Raw genomic sequence first — 27,385 nt, 5'->3', positions numbered from 1 at the left:
CCTACAATGGGTACTACATGACCGTCTGGGTTCACCAAACAAGTCCAATTGCCATTCTCAAATGACTATATTCTGATTATAATAACCTATTTCAATGGTGGTTATATCTATACACACGCACATAGAATCACGTTAGAATGGGTTATTAAAACAGATATTTACATATATTTTAAACACCTTACAATGTTCATGGACATCCGGGTATATGCATTTAATGATAACAATTGACGGAAACATTACTCTTTAATATTACCTAGACTCGAATCCAGATCAATATATTATTAAATTGCTGTCATTATAATGGAAGTCCATAAATATTATTTTGTACTACGACTTCGTGTTTTCAATATACCCTGGTGTGTAATGAGAACCGAAATCAATAGCGTGTACAAAATTAAACCACAAAGGCATATAAACTGATCAATGCTAAAATATCAATTTCAAAAAGATCGCAATAGGTGATATATATATAATTGAACAAATTTTTTCTTATAATCGATTTCAGGTTCGAATTACGTTTTTTTCTGTTTCTTAATTACACCAACAAAACATATGCCAGACACCTGTAAAATGATTGTTATACCATATTAGCGATTATTGTAAAACATTTAAGAGACGAATATATCGTCAGTATTGTTAACTTATACATTTGAATATCACGGATAGACGAGATATTAACATAAATTAAAAACGATGTTTGTTTATGGTTTCGGCGAAAAAGTGCAAAGTAAATATTCTCATATAAATATTAAGAACATAGAACTGTTAAACGTAAGCTCCTGAGTGTGTAAGATTATACTTTATTATATTTTTAATCTGTGCAATTATCAGCCCATACGCTTTTTTTAATTTGCAGTATAAAGGGAATATGCCGAAGTAAATACCACATAAGCATTTAAAGCAAACATTTAAACTCACAAACCCTTAGGAATAATAACCATTGATCTTAACCACTCGACTGCCAATCATAAATGTTTACCAATCATCAGTACTGTGTGTATCAATTATCAGTACTGTGTGTATCAATCATCAGTACTGTGTGTATCAATCATCAGTATTGTGTGTATCAATCATCAGTATTGTCTATATCAATCATCAGTACTGTGTGTATCAATCATCAGTACTGTGTGTATCAATCATCAGTACTGTCTGTATCAATCATCAGTACTGTGTGTATCAATCATCAGTACTGTCAGTATCCATCATCAGTACTGTGTGTATCAATTATCAGTACTGTCTTTACCAATCATCAGTACTGTTTTTCCCAATTATCAACTTTGTCTTTATTAATCATCAGTAATGTCTTCGCTAATCATTATGACTGTCTTTACCAATCATCAGTACTGTTTTTCCCAATTATCAGCTCTGTCTTTATTAATTATCAGTACTAGCTTTATCAAACATCAGTACTGTCTTAACCATTCATCACTACTGTCTTCGCTATTCATTAAAACTGTCTTTACCGAACATTAGTTCTGTCTTAAGCATCCACCAGTACTGTTTTTACCAATCATATGTTCTGTCTTTTCTAATCATCAGTTCTTTTTTTTTGGTCAATCTTCACTGCTGTATTGGCCAATCATCAGTGTCCCCTTTACCAATCATCAGTGGCCCCTTTACCAATCAGTTCTGTTTTTATCAAAACCAGTACTGTCTTTTCCAGTTATTCGTATTGTCTTTGTCAATTATGAGTACTGTCTACATCAATTATTAGTACTGTCTTTATCAATTATGAGGACTGTCTTTTTCAATTATGAGTTCTGTCTTTATACATTATGATTACCGTCTTTATTAATTATAAGTTCTGTCTTTATTAATTATGAGTACTGTTTTGCTAAGCATCAGTGTTGTATACGCCAACAACAATCAGTATTAACCTTTAGCACTGTTTTAGTCGGTAATAAGCTATCTCTTGTATACTACGTATACTAAGATACTAAGATACTCTTTACTACAGTGTTTATTATAGTGTGTACTATTTAGGTTACTCAACCGTGACAGTTCATTCATACATGTGTAGGGCACGTGCTGTCACCAAGGTGAGTTTGAAAACTGGTTTGGCCAGTGTTGGGACTGTAGGTGTCTCAGCTAAATCAGGTAAGGTGAGGAAAACATGCTAGGCATGCAATTACCAGGTATTTTATAAGGCACCCAAGGTAGGGTGGGGTGGTACCGGACAGAACTTTGACAGTGAAGGTTGTGGTCTAGGGCTCAACGATACAATGTATTAGCTGGGTGATAATGATGGCTGTTTGCCTGTATCTCTACATGGATAGCTGGGTGCTGGGAGGGCTGTGTGCCTGAACTCCAATTCCATTGCCAATATGTATTAGCTGGGTGCTAATAATGGCTGTGTGCCTGTATATATAAATTCCAAGCTGTGTGCTTGTATATATGAATTCAAAGCTGTGTGCTTCGAAGCTGTTTTGTGAGGCTGTGTGCCCTGTGTTTGTGTGGACTGTGTCCATGAGGCCTTGTGCTAAAATATTGTGGAGGACTGTGTGTCCGGATGAAGTTACCTGGGAGGTTTTTTTATGTGACCCCGACAATAGATAGACCTTCTGTAGGAGCTGATTTGGCTGTAACCGGATGTAACCCTGGTGTGACCTTGAGTCGACCTTGAATTGGAACTGTGGTTCAACCTTGAATGACTTCACCAATATGGAGAGAAGTATTGAGCTCCGTCTTGAGTGACATATACGTGCCATTCCTGGATACGCGTGAACCATACAAATACGGTGTCTTCTGATACTGTGGAATACATGTGCAGAGACTGTAACATCACTTGATGGACACTATAAAATTATAACTATTGATGTAGAGTGAACTATTTGCAAAGGGTACACCGGGGGTCTATGTATTGTTAGGAGTGGGTGAAAGATTGTTGCACAGTGTGATTGTGTAGTTTGTGGTATTTATGTTGTGTACATTGTATGATTTGTTTGGTTGTTAATAAATGTATATATGTTGGTTATACGTTGGTTATGCTAGTTTGTATTAATTTTGGCCTAATATACCACACCTCGTGACAATACTATCATTGTGTACACATGCAATTTTTGTCTACTTCAAAGAACCCTACTTCTTTCACGTATTGTCCGAGCGTTCAAAATAATATCGCGAGGGCTACACTTATTTTTAATGCTTAGATGAAGAGTATGCGTGCCACATACTTGTACGAGTAATATGTCAAGCGATCGAGATAATCGGTCAAGCGGTCAAGGCTCTGAGGTAGAAATCAATATGTCTATCGTAATTATAGCATCGTACTATTCCCATCGTAAGGACAACACTAATTATATAGTCTTATACTGACTCTCTAATAAACCATGCATTGTCAAAGTTAAAGTAGTAAGAGAGTAGTACAAAGCCCCATATATCTGAATGTCAATTTTTAGTTCTATATAGGGTCAGTAAAAGGATAGAGGAAAAGGAGAAGTACAGGCCATTATATATCTCACTGACAATTTTTGTTCTACAACGGGTTAGTAAACGGTTAAAAGAAAAGGGAGTAGTACTGACCACTCACTGACACTTTTATGTTCTACAAATGGTCAGTAAACAGATAAAGTCGTAAGGGAGTATCACAAGCCCCTATTCATCTCACTTTTTGTTTTACATAGGATCAGAACAATGTTAAGGAGTAAGGCGTTATTGAGAATCCCCTATATATCTTAATGACAATTTCCAGGGTCAGTAACATTCGGTTAGTTATAAATTTTAGGGAGGGGATGGTGGTGATACATTGTTGGCCGATATTTTACTTACAAAAGCATACTTAATTTTATCAGCCCCAAGTAAAAATTGCCACCAACTTTGATTATGAACGTAGAGGGTCACCTCGTTAACTTTTTGTAACAAGTGACAGTCAAGACATTCTTCACCGAGATGCACTGATTGATATGATACCTCCAGAACTTATGTAGATGATGTATTAATTGTTTTTCTCGCGTTCACCTATCCAATACATAATGAAATGATAAGCAAGAGAATATTCGACCTGTTACGTGCCATGATCTTATTTTATTTACATTCATGAGTAAACATGTTTTATTTCACACAAAGGCAGATGCTTGGCACTACAGTCAGTCGGGTCCATGTATCTACTCGATGAGAGACCATGACTAGTCCATTGTGACTGTATGGTAACCAATCCACACTTAGAAGCATCATAATTATGTACATGCTGTTGAAGGGTGTGGTCTGCTTCTTGTCCATCACTCCACTCCCAATCTCCATGCAACGACACACGACCATCCACCCACGCCGTCGTTATTCCTGTCAAATTCAAATGTAAAAGTGGCCGTTTTGTTCAATATGATGTAAATAGTGCAAGTCGTAAACGTAAGACAAATATTAAACATGCTGATATCAGTTTGTTGTTGCTTCAATGATCTCATCTTTTGGATCCGTACTTTAGAAAATAAAACATGAAGTTTGACAATTGTTTAGCAATTATGTTATATGCATCAATATGTCATTTTTTGCTATATCAAATGTATCATTTAAGCGTTTTTTATCACTTAATTCTGCTCTCATATCCAGAATTCCTTTATGGTGCACATATCTTCATGCTGTTCTTTGTATCAAAATGTTTGAAATATCATTTTTAAGGATTTTAACACTTCTGGTACAGATTAGCATATAAATGCATCAAATAGTTCACAGAAGGAAATTATTATGCGTTATCCATATGTACTTAGACCGGCATTTCCGGCTGCAGGGGCGACACTTTGTAGACTGCTATGTAAGCTTGAAGAAGTACTGAAGTCGGCCAATCCGGCGCAGAGTTGTTCACACTTGGCCTACGTGTAGATTTGTAAACAACATAGTTTATTAAAGTGGGACACATGTTGTATATAGCATGCAAATAGCCTTCTGGTAACTTATATTAACAGCAGTGACGATATTGGATGAAAATCATATAATGGATCATTTAGTAAATAATCTGGTAGACCATACTAATGATATATCAGCTAGACAGAGAATGTAGTTATCTGAGTAGTAGGATTTTTGATGCGATAAAGTTGGGAAAATAAACCCATGGATTAAGTTACAATTAAACAATTCACAGAATATGTGTTTTATATCAATCTATTTAACCCTGCCCCTACCAGTGCCGAAAACTGTAACTACCGCCAGTGTTCACAAAACTGGACAGTATTTTATAGAAATCATTCACGCTTATTTCCTATAACAAGATGATATTTCTACAACCTGTCACGATGTGTATACCATATACCACCAAAAAGAAGAAGCCTTATATAGGCTTTAAGCCTGTTGTCCAATCTATTTGATATGTTACCATTGTCCATAAAATTTGTTAAAATTAAAAATTTCGACGTTGGCTCTATCAATAGAAGATATGAAGTTACCCTGAACCGGACAATATAGTTGCTATTGCTGAGGGATCAGCGATCAATATAAGCAGAAGATTACATTTATATATCAAATATTTTAGAGTCAAAATATGTTCTGATTTAATTTCTTCTCTAAGCTTGCTTTGGTTTTACAAAACAACAGGTGTCTGAAAATTGATTTTAATCAATAGCACATAAATTAAAAAAAAAATAATGTTAATTCAACATTTAACATTATAATATTAAGAAAAAGTCTCGTTATTTCCCAAAATGAAATCTCAAGTGAAAAATACACTGTATCATTTTTATCATTGGATTGGTATAAACAGATCTTTTACAATACAATAAAATTGTGTTTGTTAAATAAAGCTGATGTCTTCATTATTTTAGGAAACATAATAAAGACAAAAGGTAGGAGTGGTCGATGTTAGTTCTGAGCATTGACCTTTATTTCCATTATTATTATTATTAGAATTTTAAGTGAAGCGATTGTCAGATTGAATGAATAAATGAAAATGAATGAATGAATGAGACCCCTCTTGCATGAGGACAATTATCATAAGGAAACTGAAACCAGGGCCCAAACCCTGGAGTTATCCCAAAACGTTTTGTGGGTCAATAAAATCAAGAAAACAAATGAAAGAAAAGGAAAGAAAATAGAATCGTGATTTACATTTAGATACACGCAAGCGGTTGTTAATATTGTATGTGTTTTTTAAAAGTTTTATCACTTTAAAAAAAAGAGGTTTTGTGTTTGGACTGGTTATATAATGGCAAAGCCTTACCTTAGCATCGGCCCAGCTTAAATGCGTTAGTGACAAAGCAAAGCATGAACTTTTGTGATGGATCCAGCCTGACGGACATCTACTGTATCGACTAGGACAAGCTAATAATAATAGAATTCTATAAATACACATTAATTCTCCGGCTTCGATACTATTCTTCTTAAATAAAAAGAAATATTCACTATTCTTTTATCAATGAAAATATGTATTCTAATCAGTCACAATCAAGTATTTTACATCAAACACTGCTCTCCTCAAAACGGCATGTTAAACTTTTATATGAACATGATTTAATCTTAATGCTATTCAACATGAAATACACTGAAGCAATAATGATATCGCAACAAAAACATAATTCGAACAGCTCAATGTCTATGAAATGTAGACTAAATATGAACAAAAAGGGATGTTTTATACTGAGACCATTGAAAATCTGGAGTGGTCATTGTTTTCTTCATCGACGCCATCCGTCATGTAAATATAGGTCTAATTAGAGTAACGCCACGTCAACGAGTCGAAAACCGGAAGAAAACCGGGTGGTGAAAACGAAACAACAACACATACTAATTTGAATAATCATAAGCAGAGACAGTATCATAAAAATAAAACGTTTCCCAATGAAAGCATGATTTCGACCATGATAGTGTCCATCAAGCTTTAACTTGCGAAATCCTATGTTATATAATAATAATCAACTTTATTGTCTGAGGATAAAACCTGTTAAGCAAAGCTTATCTTCCACGGGGTCCTCTTGAAACTATGTTTTAAGTTTGTCCATCAGGAGTCGAAATATGTCAATGAAGTCATGAAAATAGCTCTTGAATACTGAAACAATTGTGACATGTTTACAAACACGATGGCCTGAGAAGCGAAAATTTTACAGTCAAGTAAGAAAGGTTTACGATCGCAAAATCGAACATGCTACTCATACAGCTTTACTTTAAGCCACCCTTACTTGTTATGTTAACATATTAAGGTAAGCGGCTGATATAGGAGAGTTTGTCATGTCTTTGATTTCAAGTTCAAGATTATAATTATATACGATCGACGTGGTCAGTAAATATCTTTTATCAACAATTAGCACATCGATGATTGTGTATGCCACACCGTAATCCGGACAACAAAGAATATAATATAGAAAGGGAAAATGATTAAAAGATAAAAGACATATATAGTTATTTTTAAAAGCAAATGCAGAAAAAGTACATTTATTATGACATATACAAAGAGAACTAATTAAGTTCCTTGAAGTAACGTAGATATGTGTTTTAAGAGTTATGATTGAATTATTTGACTATTGTTTATCTTAATGACATGTAGACAACAATTACTTGTTTACAAACCGTTGTGGGCTGTTGTCGGGACGACTGTCGTTGGAACAGTCGTAGTTGTCGGTGGTACAGGAGTCGTTGGAACTGTCGTAGCTGTCGGTGGTACAAAAGTCGTAGGCAGAAGGGCATGGTCATTACAATATTCCCCTCTACAACATCCACCGTGGAGAGACAGCTCAAATTCTTGACGCTTTCCAAAGATGGCGGGAGCGGCTTCACCAAAGGTTGAACACATCTTCGGAAACGAGTAGACACATTATGAACGATTTCCGATCGGTTGTGTTTGAATACTTTCATTTGCTCGATACCGTCAGTAAACCCAAAACGAGACACTTTTGGGATGCGTTGCCAGAAACTTGCAGGCCATGCAAAGATGTATGTTTATGTAAGTCATTTATACAAAATTATATGTTTAATGTACTTTAACTGATATAGCATCTGTGCATTTTCTGTTTATTATGGTAACATGGACTTGAAATGATTTTGCAAATGTACTTTTCGCAACGTTTTATGTCATTTTCAGAAAACCTATTTTTTCGAACCCATTGCTAGTTTGGAGAGAAGAGTAAATCGGAACCTGTCTTGACTTATCATTTATCCTCAAATATGATTTCCAGGGTACAGTTGCATCTTTTCAAATGTCTAATTAACTCCGATATTTCGCGTTCTATCTATAGAACCACGCGCCGAGTATATATCTTCATGTAATAGAAATGAAAATTGGATGATGTTCATTTATGAAAAAGATCAAACGGTTTTGGAATTCATACTATAGTATAAAATACGTTATTAATTCAGTAGAATATATCCCGTTGTGGGTGCACTGATGTTATATGTTGGATACCATTTAAACCATGTTATTTTTTATCACCAACTTCTCAATTGATACGGTATAGCAAACATTTTTGAAATAAAAATCCTTTAAAACTCCATAAAGATAAATAGACTTGTATCATGTATTAGTTACCGAGAAATGTATAGTAAGCTACATTTAGTAAGTACCAACGTTAATCTGATATAGGACACTGCTTTGGTTGAAAATACTTTGACCACATTAATAAAGAAATATGTAGGCATGCGTTTTCTCATTCCAAACCTACCCAATATGAAGCATTCTCTGCCCTTAAAACTATGTTATATTTATTACATACGTACATCTACAGAAACTTGTTATTGCCGACACACAGAAAGAACACAACTGACTCTACCGGATACACACCCGGTCAAGTAACAATCACAAACACACCCGTATATACGGAAAGTTATTTGATGTACGCTTGGTCAACCATACTATCCTATTGATATACATTTTAATCCACGGGATGTGTTTGATGATTTTGATAATTAAAATCATTGTTGCTACCTTTTCGTTTAAACATCCGAGTCTGTATCCCCGTCCAAGTGAAGGTGATATAGTCTCCACGGAGTAACATTGCTATAAGAAAAGAATACCGATCATAAACAAATCCTGAAATAAAACTTGGAACAAAAATAAATTAATGAATACCTTTTAATGTACAGAAAGAAGAAAACTGCATATAACTAAAGGATAAACGTTTTCTGCTTCATTGATAACGTGCAATGTATATTTAAGTCCAAAGTGGGTAATACTACGTCCTCAAAATAAGAACATGGATAAGGACATCGAAACCAAAGGCACAAATAACTTCAATATTGAACACGGACATTGAATATGTCAAAAAGAGAACATGATAGCCACCTTTAAACTTGCCCATATTCTTCATCAATCTACATCATTCGAAACCGAATGAGATATATAATAAAGACAACATATGCACACCGTAGGTGGGGACGCAGGGAAGTAATTATCAAGAAAGGAATAGTTCATGATCAGATAATTGAAATCGTTATTATTAAAGTTAATCTTAGTAATAAGCCGTACATGTCGGTCATGTTTATGTTAAGATATCAGTAAGCGGCAGAGGTATATAGTGTCTTTGATTTCAAGTTCAGAAGAGTATATAAAAGATTAATAAACTTAATCCATACATATAATTTTATTCAAAGAGTTGGAATGTATCTGAATATTGAAATTGGAGAACATTGCAAGGTTATTTTAACCCGTACTGATAAGTTAAAGAGCGAGAAAAGAGAGGTTGCTCAGAAAGGCGATCAAACACACCATTATGACAGATCGGTACACAATAAGTACTATATTTCTTGAACAAAAAATATATTTCATCCAATGAAAGTGTTTTATAACACCATATGTCATAATGCTTTATTATTATATTAGCTGTGTAGATATTCTTCATTCAAACTGTTTATTTTTGTTATTTTTAGCTAAAATATATTCTAAACATCTGAAAGCATCAGACTGACATTCTCGAAGATCTCTTCTGTGTTTCCCTAATTTTGTGTCAACACACATGCTCTTCCCATTTATCTTGCATTGTCATAAAAAACATGTGTAGCAAATGTTTGTGCTTGGTTACAAAGAAAACGAAAAGGAAGCAAATTGTATGCATAAACAGCAATGGACAATAAGATAATAATAATGGCTGTGAAAGTTTTTGCTAAGTAAAATGTTCATATTTTACCTTTGACATGTTTCTCTTTCATTAGGTTCACCTTGGTTAATCTTGATATCTTCGAGACCGAAACAATTATTAACACGATATAATGTGATATATGTGTTGTTTCAAACATCAACAACAAAGCAGTTGATTAACATACGTTACCTCTCCATTCTCACAAACAGTTTTGTGTGTGCAGTTTTCTGGGGCTAACACGTGATTACACTGGTAACATCCCACTGAAGAAATACAATTACCAGGCGAACAATCAGAGATTCATAATTGAATGAAAATTTTAAACTATTTATATTTAAACCACCGGAACGATGACGTTTGCTTGATATTGAGTAAAATTGGTAAAGATTATTCTTAGCAATTGTTTTCAAAGGAATTTTGTTTATTTGTATCTGTTTTTGTTTTAATCTAATTTCAATTTAATTGATAAAGTAAATTGCGCATTGTACTGAAACGTCTCAGTAATGCAAATACATTTGTACAAAAATGGTTTATACTATCTTCATATGAAACAGGAAGTTGCACCAAACAAGTGCTTGTCCATAATTTTGTGTCAATTTATCAAAATAACATTTGTAAGTACAGCTGCATGCAGTAAAAATTGGGAACAAAAAGCAAAGAACCAATTTCTTATTTCGAATTTTAAACGCACACGCTGTTTAAAAACAACATTGACAGAGCAAATAGCTAGTGAAAAAACATTTATACAAACTTACTGCATCTGCCACATTTTCTAGGACAGACTTCATTTGCAATACAGTCAACTGTACACATATCAGGGAAATGTGTTGCTAGGCGGGAACAAATACCGGCATCGACGTCAGCACACAGATTAGACGTCACAACAGGAACTGTTGTCACAACTGGAGGTGTAGTAGTTGCACTAGTATGATAGGCCGTGACAACTGGAGGCGTCGTAGATACATTAGCTACAGGAGCCGGGTTCGTTGTCGGTACATTTGATTGAGTAGATTGATATGCAGATGTGGATGTATTAGTGGCATCGGAAGCGTCACGAACTACAGCAGAAGGTTCACGGACTAGTATCTTCTGTTGCAGAATGTTGGGCTGCATATTTATAGGACCGGAATCAAATGTCGTTACGTTACGAGATTTCACGTTGCATAAGTCGGTACTACAACAAAACCCTTGCAATTGCCCTCGCTTAGACATGTTGTCGTCTTCTCTTCGCCCTATGGGTGCACCGAAATGTGATGCGCATACCTAATAAAAGATGTAAATAATTTTTGGTTTATGGTAGGTACATGTAAATAATTTGCCCTGTAGAATATGAAAAAATGTAAACATCGGATGGACGCTGTAATGCAAAATCCCCTTAACATATCGCGTTACTTGAAAATCAGCAGTGAAACTCAATCATGAAAATGAAGTTCATGTGAAATTTAATTTCAACACTTAAATTAATAAAAAATAAACTTTTGAATAAGAGGTCCGAAATGACAAACATTAGCCCAATCGATATGAAATGATATGAATGTCCAAATAGGACATAACACTAATAGTTATCAAGTACAAAGCATGTTCTACAGTAATCGCATCCACTCAAAATATGTACTATGCCGGGTTTTTAAAATCTTAATCTAGAAAAAGTTAATGGTCACAAACGGCATTAAACTCAGCAATTGTTAAATTTTCCATCTAAGATAAAGAACACTGGACTTACCGCGTTAAGGGCACAACCAAGTTTGTACACCTCCTTGAAATCGTCAGTGAAGGATTGGGTAGTGATGCAAAACTTTTGATATAATGATAAAATAGCAAATTAGCGTACAAAGTCAATCGTTAAGGAAACATGGTAAACATTTTAACTTTATCGTGAATTTTCATCATTTAACCTTTAAGTATATCAAAATTATTAACCTGTAATTACAGCTGACATATTATCCCTTAACTCGTATTTCATGTTCAATCGTGCCAGAATAAGTTCCATCTACGAGACAACGGCAAGTCTCTGGGCAGTCATAGTCAAAGATAAGACTAAATGTTTACCTTCAACAGTAGATAACTGAATGGTTATAAACATATTACCTATCGGTGAGACAATATCGATTTATAAACACTCAGACAACACAGCCAGTCATTCTCCTGAACTGACCAGAAATAGGTATTGGATGATATTGTGTATTTATTCATTTATTTTCCAAAATAACACAAACAAATTCGTTTAAAATTTAACTCTTAATAATTTTTAGATTAAAGGAATATAGATATTCTATTTGAAATAAATAGCTCTAAAATAAATTTCAAAATAAACCACAGAGAAAGGAAAACGGCTTTTATAAAGGTTCAAATTTAATGTCACCTTAGTTTCTTAATAGCTGACTTGGTAAACTAGGATACCACCATACTCACGTGATCTACTGAAGGACATTGCGTTGATGTGTAACACAGGTCTGGACTAGCAACCTCATGACATTGATAACATTTCAGTGCTGTAGCAATAAACATATACTTATCACATGTAAATAATACAGCAATGAATGAACTTACAGACATAACGTACCAGTTGTGTATGAAGCAAACATCTTCCACATGTGATAAGCCAGTGGTGGCCAAAGGGAACTAATGACTCATTTTGAGAGAGAGAAAACAGAAAGTCTCAAACAACGAAACATTTTGTATACAGAGGACCTCAGTGTCATTATGCATAGAGTAAATAGCACTACCACCTTATATACCGACGATTAGCATTACCAAAAGTTCAGTTAAGTAGCAAACGAAACGGCAATTTTTCTTGCTGTATACACGGCATAAGTAAGTATTAGTTAGTGCTACAGCAGGAAAAAAATAAGCGCATTAAATGCTTTAGTCATGGAAACCAATACACACGTAGCTTGACAATACCTGTAAGGTCGTATGTTTGATAATCGTGGACAGCGGGATATGTTTGTGCCCATGTGCAAAAAACTTTACCCTTGCTGCACGACTCCGCTTGTCGATGGTGTATACTGTGGTCACGGTTGATAATTACAATCATGGAGAGATGCTTTTCACATTTCACAGCACTATAATTGAGCCATTGGAAATTAACGATCCATTAAGAAAAATCAAAACCTTAAGTACACTCAAATCCTCACATCCGTAATGGTACAGAAGGGTATCATGAATTATTATTATTATTTGTTTTAAAAACTTATTTTGCATTTAACGTATATGTTTAGATGCTAATGATCATTTAAATTCTAAGACCGGCTTCGCAGTGGATTATACACGAACTACACATACGTTACGTAATACGGCTTGACATTGTATCAATACGCAGTATGAACAGGTTACCTTTGTAATGTACAATATAAATGGCATTTTTGTCAATGAGTCCAGGCATTCAGAACGTAAATATTCATCATTAGATGTTAAGTGTTGATAAAATCATTGATATACGCCTCATCATTTGTTAGATTTTAGAATGATACGACGTAGAAATACGTACGGCATTTCCCACAGAAGCGTGGACAGAGCGCCACAGAGTAACACGCATTTTCACACATGTTAGGGTTGAGGTTATACAAGTCCTGGCACACCATAGAATTAACATCGTCGCAAGTCACACTTGACTGAGCACTGCCCAGTGCCAGACAAACGAGGAAAACTGGAATAAAACATAAATATGTCGGTATTTTTAAACCTCACCAAGATAGGACAACTAGAACGTTTGGATACCATCCATATGTATGATAGCATCAAATATGAAGAGTTCTTTTGCCTTCTTTTTGTTTTGGATGTATTGGTCAATAACTTGTACAATTTAGTATAGGTAACCATACAATTATTTACTCAGCATATTAATATCTTAAATAAATTAATAAGCAATGCAACCAGGTGACATGCATTGATTCAATTTTTTTTATTTATTTCTTCTTATGTTGTAGCATATTTATTATGTTTAGGACGTAAACACACTACTATAGTTTACTTGTAGAACAGTGACGAAAGGCAATCGTGATGTGTTTTAGATAAATCGTTCAGTTGTTTCTATATTTACCTGTAATCGACACCAACATCCTAGAGTGTATGCTAACGTATCAAATGGAATCCGGTTTGAATGTGACAATAGATAAAAAGGGGGTCATGTGTTGAATTCGTTATCAAGAAATTGTCGGTCCATTATGTAGAGTCACATGTACACTGACACCTTCGATTCTGCTATAGAAACGTGATTGGAAATGTGTCATAGATCGAAATAGGGTTTTTGTTATAATATTAACATGTAAATGACAGGTCTGGAAATGAAAAGGTATCATTGTTTTCTTAACGGAATGCTTGATTAAAGAGGTTGATGCTTGAGTTTAAACATGCATTCGAAGTACAAGTTCAGTAGGATCAATAAGCTTAGTATTTATTTTACAAGAAATGTATGAAATTTGATAAGGATTTGAGAGTTACAAATTTTCTCATTTTGACCTATATAATCAATAGAATTTGTATACACACTACATTGGATCTGCAAAAATGTGCCAAATCATTTATGTCAGTTTTTAACAGATTTGAGTAAAACAAAGCTATCTTTACTACATTTTAGCGTATAACATTGGCAAACTGTTTTGTTAAGTCCAACATTTAAAACTTAATGAGACAAACAGGTAGAGACAAGTCTAGGACGTTGGCTGGACCACATTCAGCACTTCAACACAACTTCTTTTGTCAGGTCCAGGACGTTGGCCGTACCACGTTTAGCTTCTTCCACACAGCATCCTATGTCTACTCCAGGACGTTTGCTGGAGCATATTACGTTTCTTCTACACAGCCTCCATTGTCCAGTTTAGGACGTTTGCTGGAGCACACTCAGCTTCTTCAACATAACTTCCACTGTCAAGTCCAGGACGTTTGGTGCAATTCAGCTTCTTCCATACAACCTCCGTTATCTAATCCAGGACGTTTGCTGGACCACATTCAAATTCTTCAACACAGCCTCCTTTGTCCAGTCCAGGATGTTGGTTGTACCACATTCAACTTCTTCCACATGTCATCTCTTGTCAAGTCAAGGACGTTTGCTGGAGCACATACAGCCTCTTCCACACGGCCTCCTTTGTCAAGTCAAGGTCTTGTGCTGGAGCACATTCAGCTTCTTCAATACAGCCTCCTTTGTCTAGTCCATAACGTTTGCTGGAGCACAATTAGCTTCTTCCACAAAGCCTCTTCTGTCCAGTTTAGGACGTTTGCTGGTGCACATTCAGTTTCTTCCACACAGCCTCCTATGTCTACTCCAGGACGTTGGCTGGACCACATTCAGCATCTCAACACATCATCTATTGTCTAGTCAAAGACGTTTTGCTGGAGCACATTCAGCTTCTTCCTCACCGCCTCCGTTGTCTTCTCCAGGACATTTGTTGGACCACATTCAGCATCACATTCAGGTTCGTTTACGCAGCCTCTATATTCTCGTACAGGACGTTTGCTGGATCACATTCAGCATCCTCCATCTAGTTTGTCTTGCCTTGTCCAGGAAAATGTACCACTATAAACATGTTTCAAAAGGTAACTTTTCAAAGATAAAATTAAAAGTCCTCATACTGAAATCACATGGACGATACTCACGACATGAAAAAGACCAAATCATTTATTTATTTTTTACCTCGGAGACCATTCAATCAGTTTCTGTTGTTGAATACATATGAAATGTGAAAGGCCGTGAAGTTGCTTCGTATTTGAAGCGTAAGAATATGGAGAAGAATTATGGTTTAGCGCTGGGTTTGTTTGTTTTGTTTTGTTTTGGTAAATATGGAATTAGGCTGTTGTGACTTTAACACACACACGTATAACGTCCAATAAACTATCAATTCTAACTGGACATTTTTTTACCGATGTTATATTACCTGCGAATAAGCAAATTAATCATTCAAATAAAAAAAATCAACGCATGTGAGCGTATTATTACGGAATATACACCGATGAGGATATAATGAGAAAAATCACTCGTCCCGAGTTAATTATGTTCCCAGTATAATCAAATTCCTATTCATCCACCACTATATACAGCGGGTTGATAACATTCACTCTTATGTAACTAAATGTATTTTCGTGTATATCTTAATGCCTCTAAAACAACGTAACCTAGATGTAAAATGAAAACACATAGGCACCACCTGACGTTGAAAGAGAGCAGCCTAATTTAATAACTAAATGATCAAGATCACTTTGCTTATTACAGGCGTATAGACACATTGGTAGACGCAGAAACATCCCTACATTTTACGTATTCCGTAATTCTAACGCAGAAATATATTCATTTTTTTCTCAATAAGTTTTATTCATCAATTGTTGACATGTTTGATTTCACACAAAGGCAGAAAATCAACACTACACGATTGGCGGTGTAGTGAGGTGCTGGGTAATGCTAACACAGTGTGGCCGCCCGTGTGAGGGACAATGGTTATATAACCACAGTACGTGTTGTGATAGTGGGTATTGTGTTGTAGGGTGGAATGAGCGGCATGTCCGGTTGTGGTCCATTGCCATACACCATGAACTAATTTACCGGCTACCCAAACATGGACACCACCTACAAAGAGTATTCCACAAGTCATTATGCATTAGTTAATAGGAAGATCAAGAAACGTTCATATTTGATACACGGAACATGCTTTATTCTCTTTGTTCTTCCATTGTTACGAGAACCCCTTATCACTATTATAGAATGAGTACAATCGTCTGTTTGTTCTACCTACTAATGTAGGATGTTCATTCTTGTTTTTTATTTCTATAAATATATGTTTTAATGTCATCAGTCTCCAATGTTTCACAATAAATAATTGATTTAAATGAATACATTAGAGTTGAATATGTTTAACTGATATTTTTTTTGAAAAACAAAGTCTTTATTAGCAAATCGTAGCAAACGTTAACTACGTGGGTGAATCCATTTTCGGTAAATACAATGCTCTCATATAAAAAATTGATGTTACAATTTTTCAAATATTGATAGAATTCAAATATATAGAGAATAATACATGCCTTTTTCCATATCAAACCCAGTATCAACCCGAGACTGCAATATCAGCCCAAGGGCCGAAGGCCCGAGGGCAGATATTGGTCGAGGATTGATACTGGGGGTGATATGGAAAAAGGCGTGTTTTATTCTGTTTATAGCATACTTACTAATAAAAACTACTATCTTATGATTTATTTTTGTATTTTTGAAATGTTGAAAAACTATTTATTTTTCAAAAGGGGTGTGTTATGGGTTTTGCGGGCTGATACGGGTTTTTGGGTGTGATACGGCGGGGGCTGACACGGGTTTTGGAGTGTGATACGGCGAGGGCTGATATGGGTTAGAGCAATTGTGTCGTATCGCATATACAAAAAAAAACGTATTTGTTAGTAAGTATGTAATAAATATGTATAATGGCGCATCTTGTAGGAATATTAACTTAACTTTAAAGTCCTTTATGGTCAATTCAAATGCGTATTGTTTGAAATTTTCGATAGAAAAAAAATATATTCAGAAATTGAAGAGATAAACAATATGAAATAATATATCTGTTTATACAAATTGAGTGAACAATCTGATAGAATAAAACTATCTACACAAATTGAGTAAACAATCTGATAGAAACAATCTGTTAACACAAATTCCGTGTATAATCTGATATAATAAGTCTGTTTACATAAAATGAGGGAACAATCTGAAAGAATAAATCTGTTTACACAAATTGAGTGAACATTCTGATAGAATAAAACTATCTACACAAAATGAGTAAACAATCTGATAGAAAAAATCTGTTAACACAATTTCCGTGTACAATCTGATAGAATAAATTTGTTTGCACAAAATGAGTGAACAATTTGATATAATAAGTTTGTTTACACATTTTCAGTGAACAATCTGATAGAATAAGTCTTTCTACACAAATCAAATGGACAATCGGATAGAATGAGTTTTGTACACCAAAAATAATTCTACAATTCAAGTCTGTCAACACATACAAGCATATGGGTCCGTCATGAACCTAGGATTGTATAATAAAGTTCAAAGACGGTAAGTCACTCCTTTTCACTTAATTGAATGTAGCGTTACCGGAACTTGATAGTCCAGCAAAATGATATCCTAGGTCCAGAACGACACTTTGAAGATCTGATGAGGAATCAAAATCGGCAAGCTCGGCACAATGTTTCTCGCACAGAGCCTAAAACCAATACAATGAACATATTTATTGAACTTACCATGTACTTGGTAAATTATATAGCCGAATCGGATACATTATTCACCATTTCTAGTTCGAAGCACAGAGGATACAAATACATATACCGTTCTTCGAAGCACTTTCAACGTTATGTAATATTAAATTCATTACAAAAGATAAATATGGGTTTAATACTTTTAAATTGGTCACTGGTTTCGCTTTGATAAATGCGACAGTAATTTAAGGTCTTGTCAAAATTTGATCACTAGAATGCAAAGCAAGGTAGGCTAGTTCTAAAATAAAAATCATTAGATCGGTATAGGTAGAAAAAGAAAGTAAATATTGGTTTAGACAAGTTGTATGTCACCTTACTGTGATATATCCTAACTTACCGTGGCGTTGCCCCAGTTTGTCGCTGGAGTCCCGATGCTATAACACGAACTGTGATGGTGAAGCCAGCCTTGTGGACACGTCGAAAGGTGAGTAGGACAACCTAAACACAGATCTTTCGATTTTGATGTAACTTCACCACAATTTGTTTTTTTTTCCCTCAAGATTAATTTTCATCATTGCTCTTTCATTATCTATGGGAAAACATCATTCAGAAACATACAATTAATTATCAAGTAAGTGACATGAAAACCTGTCTGTGTTGTAGTCGGTACAGTTGTAGTGCTGGTTGTCGGTGGTACAGTAGATGTCGGCAGTAGGGCGTGGTGGTTACAGAACTCTCCTGTACAACATCCTCCGTGGAGGGACAACTCAAATCCCTGACGTTTTCCGAAAATTCCTGGGGCGGCATGGCCAAACGTTGAGCAAAGCTTAAAAACAAATACATCGATATTATGTAATAAGTGGAGAATTTGAGTTTATACATATGTTTGCAGTTCATCTGTTAATATACAAAACACTTTATATAGTATGTATCATGGAAATAGAAAACTGCTTTCACAGACTTTGAATACAATAGAAAGCTTCAAAACAGTTCATTAACTAATATAATTATCATTATGCAAATATCAGAATGTTATCTTACCCTCTCGTCCATGCATCCAAGTTTAAATCCCTGTTCAAAATTTGTTGATATCGTCTCCACCGAAAAGCATTGCTGAAAGTGACACAACAAATCTAATAAATATTTAAGGATAATAATAACATTCGCGTATCGAACATAGACATAAATGAATCAAAGACGTGACCGACACGTCGTTTAAGTGAACATCTTCTTTTAACTAGCCTACAGTCTTTAAGCGCCGATGTATCCAAAAAAGACAAATAAATTAAGTGTATCAAGGACATCGCTGACAAGTACAGGTAAAACGTTCTCCAAAATGGCCTCAAACGTTTTCTTTATTATCTTCATTGTGCATTGACATGATATATAACGTCATCTTCAAATCAGAATTAGATATCAAGTTGATTGAAACAAAAAGTATTACCTCTCCTCTACCACAGATTGTTTTTTGTGTACAAGTTTCTGGATTGGTCACGTGATTGCATTGGTAGCAGCCCACTATAGTACAAAAGTCAATTAAGTCGATGAGGAATATTTCAGGTATTTATACAGACTTTTGTTTCATCAACAAATCAATAATATCGTGAACAATATGCAAGATGATAGTATCTTTTTTTATGAAGCTCATTTTCCCCAATTTTGATTCATAAAAACGTGTTTTAATACATAAACAAACAAAAACTTACTGCATTTGCCACATTTTCTTGGACACACCTCGTTAGCAATACAGTCAATGCTACACATGCTTGGGAAATGAGTTTCAAGGCGGGTACAAATATCACCATCGATATCATCACACAGACCGGATGTCACAGCAGGAACTGATGTCATTGTTTGGCTTGGTCGGGCAGTCGATAGAATATCAAGAAGATCACGTGGTACATCAGGGAAATTTGAAAAAGATGACTGGCCTGTTGTCGACATCATTGTGGATTGTTGTGTTGGAGGATGACCTGCTATTGTTATATTCCGCGACTTCACGTTGCATAGATCTGTACTGCAACATGATCCTTGAGGTCCGCTGCGCTCTGACAGACTACCATCTCTGCGACCTAATCCTGGACCAAAGTGTGCCGTGCACACCTAATAGAAAAAAAACGACATGTACGTGTTTAATTGATTTGATGTTGGAACAACCTTTCAATAAAAATGTAACATGAAATAGACGAAGAAAATACCCATAAAGATTTGTTCTACAGAAGACAAGCATTTAATAATTTGATTTTTATTGTGGCCGAGATTTTACACTTTTTGTAATTTGAATCTTAAAAAATGCATCTAAACGTCATACGCAATGTGCTTACAGCCTGCGTTTTAATACTTTCGATATATACATACTGAACTTAAGGCGCATCCGAGTTTGTACACGTCCTTAAAATCATCATTGAAACCCTGCGTCACGATGCAAAACTTTGAAAAAGAACGAAAAAGGAAAAGACAACATTTCAACAAGTTTCAACTTCAGGATAATGTTATGTTTGTGTCCTAACTAGCACAAACATATGTCAGCGTATAACTACAACTTTATGATTGTTTACCGATACAAACATGATATTGTTTACCTAAACAAACCTATAATTGTTTACCTATACAAACACATAATTGTTTCCCTATACAAACATGTTATTGTTTACCGATACAAACGTATAATTGTTTACCGATACAAACACATAATAGTTTACCGAAACAAACATATAATTGTTTACCTATAAAAACACATAATTGTTAACCGATACAAACATATAATTGTTTACCGATACAAACATATAATTGTTTACCGATACAAACATATAATTGTTTACCTATAAAAACATATAATTGTTTACCTTTACAAACATGTAATTGTTTACCGGTACAAACACATAATTGTTTAACTATAAAAACATATAATTGTTTACCTTTACAAACATATAATTGTTTACCGATACAAACATATAATTGTTTACCGATACAAACATGTAATTGTTTACCTATACAAACACATAATAGTTTAACTATAAAAACATATAATTGTTTACCGATACAAACATATAATTGTTTACCTATAAAAACATATAATTGTTTACCGAAACAAACATATAATTGTTTACCGATAAAAACATGTAATTGTTTACCGATACAAACATATAATTGTTAACCGATACAAACATATAATTGTTTACCTATACAAACATATACTTGTTTACCGAAACAAACATATAATTGTTTACCGGTAAAAACATATAATTGTTTTCCGATACAAACATATAATTGTTAACCGATACAAACATATAATTGTTTACCTATACAAACACATACTTGTTTAACGATACAAACATATCATTGTTTACCGATAAAAAACATATAATTGTTTACCGATAAAATCATATAATTGTTTACCGATACAAACTCATAATTGTTTACCTATAAAAACATATAATTGTTTACCTATACAAACACATACTTGTTTAACGATACAAACATATCATTGTTTACCGATAAAAAACATATAATTGTTTACCGATAAAAACATATAATTGTTTATCGATACAAACATATAATTGTTTACCGATGCAAACATATAATTGTTTACCTATAAAAACATATAATTGTTTACCTATACAAACACATACTTGTTTAACGATACAAACATATCATTGTTTACCGATAAAAAACATATAATTGTTTACCGATAAAAACATATAATTGTTGACCTATACAATCATATAATTGTTTACCGATACAAACATGTAATTGTTTACCTATACAAACACATAATAGTTTAACTATAAAAACATATAATTGTTTACCTTTACAAACATGTAATTTTTTACCGATACAAACACATAATTGTTTACCGATACAAACATATACTTGTTTACCGATACAAACATGTTATTGTTTACCGATATAAACTTATAATTATTTACCGATACAAATTCATAATTGTTTACCTATACAAACATATACTTGTTTACCGATACAAACATATAATTATTTACCTATACAAACACATAATTGTTTACCTATACAAACATATAATTGTTTACCTATAAAAACATATAATTGTTTACCAATACAAACATATACTTGTTTACCGATACAAACATATAATTATTTACCTATACAAACACATAATTGTTTACCTATACAAACATATACTTGTTTACCGATACAAACATATAATTATTTACCTATACAAACACATAATTGTTTACCTATACAGACATATAATTGTTTACCGATACAAACATATAATTGCTTACCGATACAAACATATAATTGTTTATCGATACAAACATATAATTGTTTACCGATCCAAACATATAATTGTTTACCGATACAAACATATAATTGTTTACCGATGCAAACATATAATTGTTTACCGAAACAAACATATAATTGTTTACCTTTACAAACATATAATTGTTTACGTATACAAACATATAATTGTTTACCGATACAAACATATAATTGTTTACCAATACAAACATATAATTGTTTACCGATACAAACATATTATTGTTTACCGATACAAACATGTTATTGTTTACCTATACAAACATATAATTGTTTACCGATACAAACATATAATTGTTTACCTTTACTCCACTAAAACATTCAGGATGTTCCAAATATTAAAGTGAAAAACTCGATCTATTGCTTTGACTCAACAACCGGCCTGTTGACGCTAAGATAATCTATTTGTCTGGATTTGAAAAAATATATGAAAAATGATTATTTTTAAACAAAACGCTAATTTATAACCTGTGCTATTCAAATTCGAACATTAATACTGAAAGGATATAGAAATTTGAGGTGATTTTATTTTATGTATTTGAATGTTATATACAATATCATTATATAAGTATAACATTATATAAGTGTAAAAAGACATCTTTAATTAACAAATTACCACAATTTCATAAGATTTCGACCGATAATTCTTGAGTAATTGAAGCACATTTGGCAAGAGAAAAAGTGATATTCCGACGCCCCCTTAATTACGTATACCTTCCTGTGCAGTTCGTCCCACAGAGGGTTAATGCTATGGTTTCCTAGAAAGTCTTGACAAACTCTAGCTACATGTGGCCGGGCATTATCATGCTTACAAACATTTACTTGTTACACAGTTAGCTACTCACATGATCCGCGGATGGACATTGTGTGGTTGTGTAACAGAGATCTGGGCTGTCTACCTCGTGACAGGAGTAGCACTTCAATGCTGTTGGCAAAAATATGTTTATCACATAATGTACTGTGTTATCCAGTGTATATACCGATGTCAATTTGTTTTTACTATTAACCCATGTTATATGACCTATCAGCCCTTGGATTGGTTGTAAGTTTCAATTGTTTCAATTTTGACGTCACGTCTAGGATAAGTACATGACTTCACATACTCACGCACTTGGGTCAAAATGGCGGCTTTTTACATTTCAAGGTTGCATGAAAATTGTCGTTTTACACGAACATATGCCACAAGTCTTGAATATATTTCACTCGTTTTCATTTCATAATGTGAAAAGGCAATGCCTAAAAAGAGCGTAGCTTTTGTTAATCTCTGATATTAACTGATTCTGAATGAGATTTACTGATTCAGAATGGGATAACACTGACTCAGAATGAGATAAAATAAGCTTTATTTAATGTCGTGTAGTCGAGGAATAACAAAAACACAAGCTCTAATAAGATTTTAAGACTGACATACCAATTAAGGGAGACCGGAGAAAGTTCGGACAAGCAGTATGTATATGTTATAAAGGCCGAACTTACCCCCGGTATCATTGGCCTAACCTGTCCGGGCCCAAATTGATATTTCAATAAATTCTTATAGTACAGCAATACGATAGAAAGTGCTAGACTGGGCTTTTATGTATATCATTTGATGCTGGGTTTTTTCTACTCTCCCAAAAGTGGAAATTATATATTTGAGTTTTTTCTTGCCTTTTTTTCGTAAGAATGCCCAGCTAACTAAACTTCAAAAATCCTGAAATTTTGAAAATTTAGTAAAAAAAAATACATTTTACAAGTATATATTTGTTCTTGTGCGTAACTTATAGGTTGGGATGGATGGCGCAGTGGATAGCGCGCTCGTCTTCGTCTACTTAGTGTATGAATATTGTTTTTCATAAAAAATGACGTAATTTTCTTTTAAAACAATCATATGGAATTACATGTGGTTTTTTTATTGATATATTCAGTCGTAACATTGAAGTGACATAAAATATACAAGTAAAATTTCATTAAAGCGTAGTAATATACATACGACATTTTCCACAGAAACGGGGACAGAGAGCCACGGAGTAGCATGCACTGGAACAAATGGCGGGATTAATGGCGTACATATCCTGGCAGATAGCGGAATTCACATCCTCACAAGTCTGGGCGTGGCATAACGCCACCAGCACGGACGTTACTACAATACAAGTAATGTCAAAATGTTGATAAATACAATCCTGTAAACTATTTTTAATTGTAAAATTCGTATAATTGAAACACCTCCTTTTTGTTACTTTAGGCCAATAAAGATTTCAACATGTTCGTCACTTAGCATCATCGACGAGTCCTGAAGCTGTATAGTGAAGTTTTAATTATTTTTGGCATGCTGTGTTTATTATTTAATGTACTAGAAGGTGCAATTACTGTGCGTTTAGAGCTAATCTTTCAAAGATAAAAAAAGGTGGTAGACGGTGCTTGTTGGTTTCCTAATCCTCGAAGTTCACCGTGACCTTGGTGGTTGGTTTCCTAATCATCGAAGGCCACCGTGACATTGGTGGTTGGTTTACTAATCCTCGAAGGTCACCACGACTTTGGTGGTTGGTTTCCTAATCCTCAAAATTTACCGTGACCTTGTTGGTTGGTTTCCTTATCCTCGAGGTTCACCATGACCTTGGTGGCCACTGTTATCACATTTGAGTAGTGGCACGGTTCCAAATACTCATTTTATGAATTTGAAATCAATCAGTTCTCTTATGTTTGAATTCATAAAAAAATGGGCTTTACGCATCTCCCTTTCTGTTTCAACAGTAGCTCAAACCAATTTTGATTTCCAACTTTTCGACCCTAGGTTCATCGATTTGTCCCAAAGGTAGAAACAACTGTATGGTGCAGTATAATACATTTATATATATATTACCAAATTTTAAATGTGCGGTTCCATAAGTGTTTCTTTAGTTCATCTTTGTAATTATAATTAAAACAAAAATGTATATAGCAAAGCGCGATCACACATCGGGACAACAAAATCAATTAAACTTTAATATCGTACTTATGTTTACTGTTCAGTAGAGTTTAAAGGTTTAATCTTTCAGCGTAAACACACAAGGACAGCACTTAAAGGGTACGATGTAATATAAATATCACTTGATATATTACATGAATGTTTAACAATCCAATAACGGAAATATATACCACAGCAACTGCATTAAAGGACAATATCGAAACAAAGTCTCTCTGGCACATATATCAAGGAAACCTCTAACAAGTATGTTCGTTACAAACACACGTCTGTGTATGTTGATTTGTGATTTATTGAAATAGCTTTACAATATGACCACATCCCTACGACGTCACATTTGACAAGAACAAATAGAGTGAATAGCAAAACGTGAAGAAAAGCTAAATTTGAATATAAACTCGATGAAGCTAGAGCAGTTGTTGCGGAATGGTAATCGTGTTCTGTTTATAAGTCAAATCCTGGTAACGTCTCGTCCACAAATTGAGAGGCGGGTTATTAATAACTATGATATACAAGGGTTATAAAGCGCCCTATATAATATGCAAAATATCTCTACGGTTTGTTTGGTTTGTGTTTGACGTCCCATTAACAGCTATGGCCATTTAAGGATGTGCCAGGTTTTGGTGGTGAAGGAAAGCCGGAGTTCCAAGGGATAACCCACCGACCTACGACCAGTACCTGATGACTACCCACCGAAGGCCTCGAACTCGCTTCACAATGGTGGAGAGCTAGTGGCAGCAGAATAACTCTAAGGCGCTTTACAATACATAAAAACGAACTAGTGATAACAAATTGAACACATATAGGCATCATTACAAACATCCACATTCATGTTACACAAGTTGATGGAATATTCAAACACCCATGTTTAACAACAATTTTCCCCTTGCGGTTTAATGGAATCGTTTCAACCTTTAGGGTAGGATTTGTTAAAAGTCTAGGCCAATGTTTCATATTTACGTCATTTATGCGAACGAGAAAGTTTAACATTTTTCTGTCTCACCCAAAAAAAAGCGAATAGCTATCTTTACCTTACCTAAAATACAATAGCAAATTCATTGATTAAATGATTTTCTAGTTATTCAAAGATATATTTCTTTCAAGTCATACTGTGGTGACGTGATAATAATTGATGGCTTGCCGTCATTCGGTAGTTTGAACTAATAAACGCATTTTGTTATGAAAGCCAAAGCATTTTTCCCCTAAGGTATGGACAAAGATATTCGCTTACGCCGGAAAGATTTATCAACATTTTTCCTGTGTGCAATATCCAAGTTTCAACAGAAGGTTGAGATGATAGGGATTCATTAACAATTGTTTGACGTCACATCAAAACAGATTGACGTAACGACAACAATGCATTGATCACTTAGCGTAAGCATTGCATTACTTAGAAAAAAATAATCACTCTTCACGTTTGGGAGAGAACGAGGAAAGTTACATAAGTTATCAAACACTAGATCTCCCGCTCTTATCCCCAAGTCAATGCTTGATTCCGTTATTCCCTTCGGGCAGATGGACACACACTGTCTACGGATGAAGAACGTATAAATCACCCAACCAACGGTAAACCCAGCAGCTCGACCGACAATTAAGGATTTGCATCAAACACTTGCTGATATCATATCCACAATAGTAAAATTTACCTGCAAGAAGTATAACCATCTCTCAATATTATGTCGTAAGCGTGTTCATCCAACAGATGTGGTTGTAAAATGTCACCAGATGGACATCTAATAGCTATCGGTGTTTGAGGTAATGGATTCGAGTCAGCAGGTTATCTGTAGAACTATCTGGTTATCTGATCCATTTAGACACATATAATACTGCTACATGTCACCGACTAATCGTTCCTTAAGCGTCACCTATAAAACGTGTCCTTTTAATTCATTTTATCTTACTGAAATGTAAGTTTATTTGATTAATTACACCTGTTTTCCAATAGGTCATTATAAGTATGTAAGTATTCAGTACTATGAGG

At 34.4% G+C, this 27,385-nt stretch overlaps 2 protein-coding genes across 3 annotated transcripts; both read right to left on the bottom strand.

The window, feature by feature from the left end:
• Positions 1-4,002: 4,002 nt before the first annotated feature.
• On the bottom strand, positions 4,003-14,096 carry LOC110456457. Of its 2 annotated transcripts, none has more exons than XM_021507233.1 (11): positions 14,032-14,096; positions 13,480-13,638; positions 12,402-12,481; positions 11,713-11,784; positions 10,745-11,252; positions 10,179-10,252; positions 8,840-8,911; positions 7,489-7,711; positions 6,146-6,246; positions 4,700-4,805; positions 4,003-4,278 (listed from the first exon to the last, which is right to left on the bottom strand). In XM_021507233.1, exons 1-11 carry the CDS (start codon positions 14,048-14,050, stop codon positions 4,034-4,036), a joined length of 1,659 nt encoding a protein of 552 aa, XP_021362908.1. In that variant the 5' UTR covers positions 14,051-14,096; the 3' UTR covers positions 4,003-4,033. The 2 variants fall into 2 exon arrangements, with proteins under 2 accessions (XP_021362908.1, XP_021362909.1); XM_021507234.1 differs by having other exon boundaries at positions 4,706-4,805.
• Positions 14,097-16,284: 2,188 nt separating this feature from the next.
• Positions 16,285-27,173, bottom strand: LOC110456467. The gene is made up of 11 exons (XM_021507245.1): positions 27,051-27,173; positions 24,433-24,582; positions 23,309-23,388; positions 20,523-20,594; positions 19,871-20,267; positions 19,609-19,682; positions 19,206-19,277; positions 18,813-18,990; positions 18,562-18,662; positions 18,064-18,172; positions 16,285-16,548 (listed from the first exon to the last, which is right to left on the bottom strand). The coding sequence occupies exons 1-11, from the start codon at positions 27,067-27,069 to the stop codon at positions 16,301-16,303; spliced, it is 1,500 nt and encodes a 499-aa protein (XP_021362920.1). The 5' UTR covers positions 27,070-27,173; the 3' UTR covers positions 16,285-16,300.
• Between the last annotated feature and the right edge of the window lie 212 nt (positions 27,174-27,385).

This window comes from Mizuhopecten yessoensis, unplaced genomic scaffold (genome assembly GCF_002113885.1).
Source record: "Mizuhopecten yessoensis strain PY_sf001 unplaced genomic scaffold, ASM211388v2 scaffold8745, whole genome shotgun sequence".
In the NCBI taxonomy this organism is placed as follows: Eukaryota; Metazoa; Mollusca; class Bivalvia; order Pectinida; family Pectinidae; genus Mizuhopecten; species Mizuhopecten yessoensis.
This window is presented reverse-complemented; position numbering and strand designations above follow the sequence as displayed.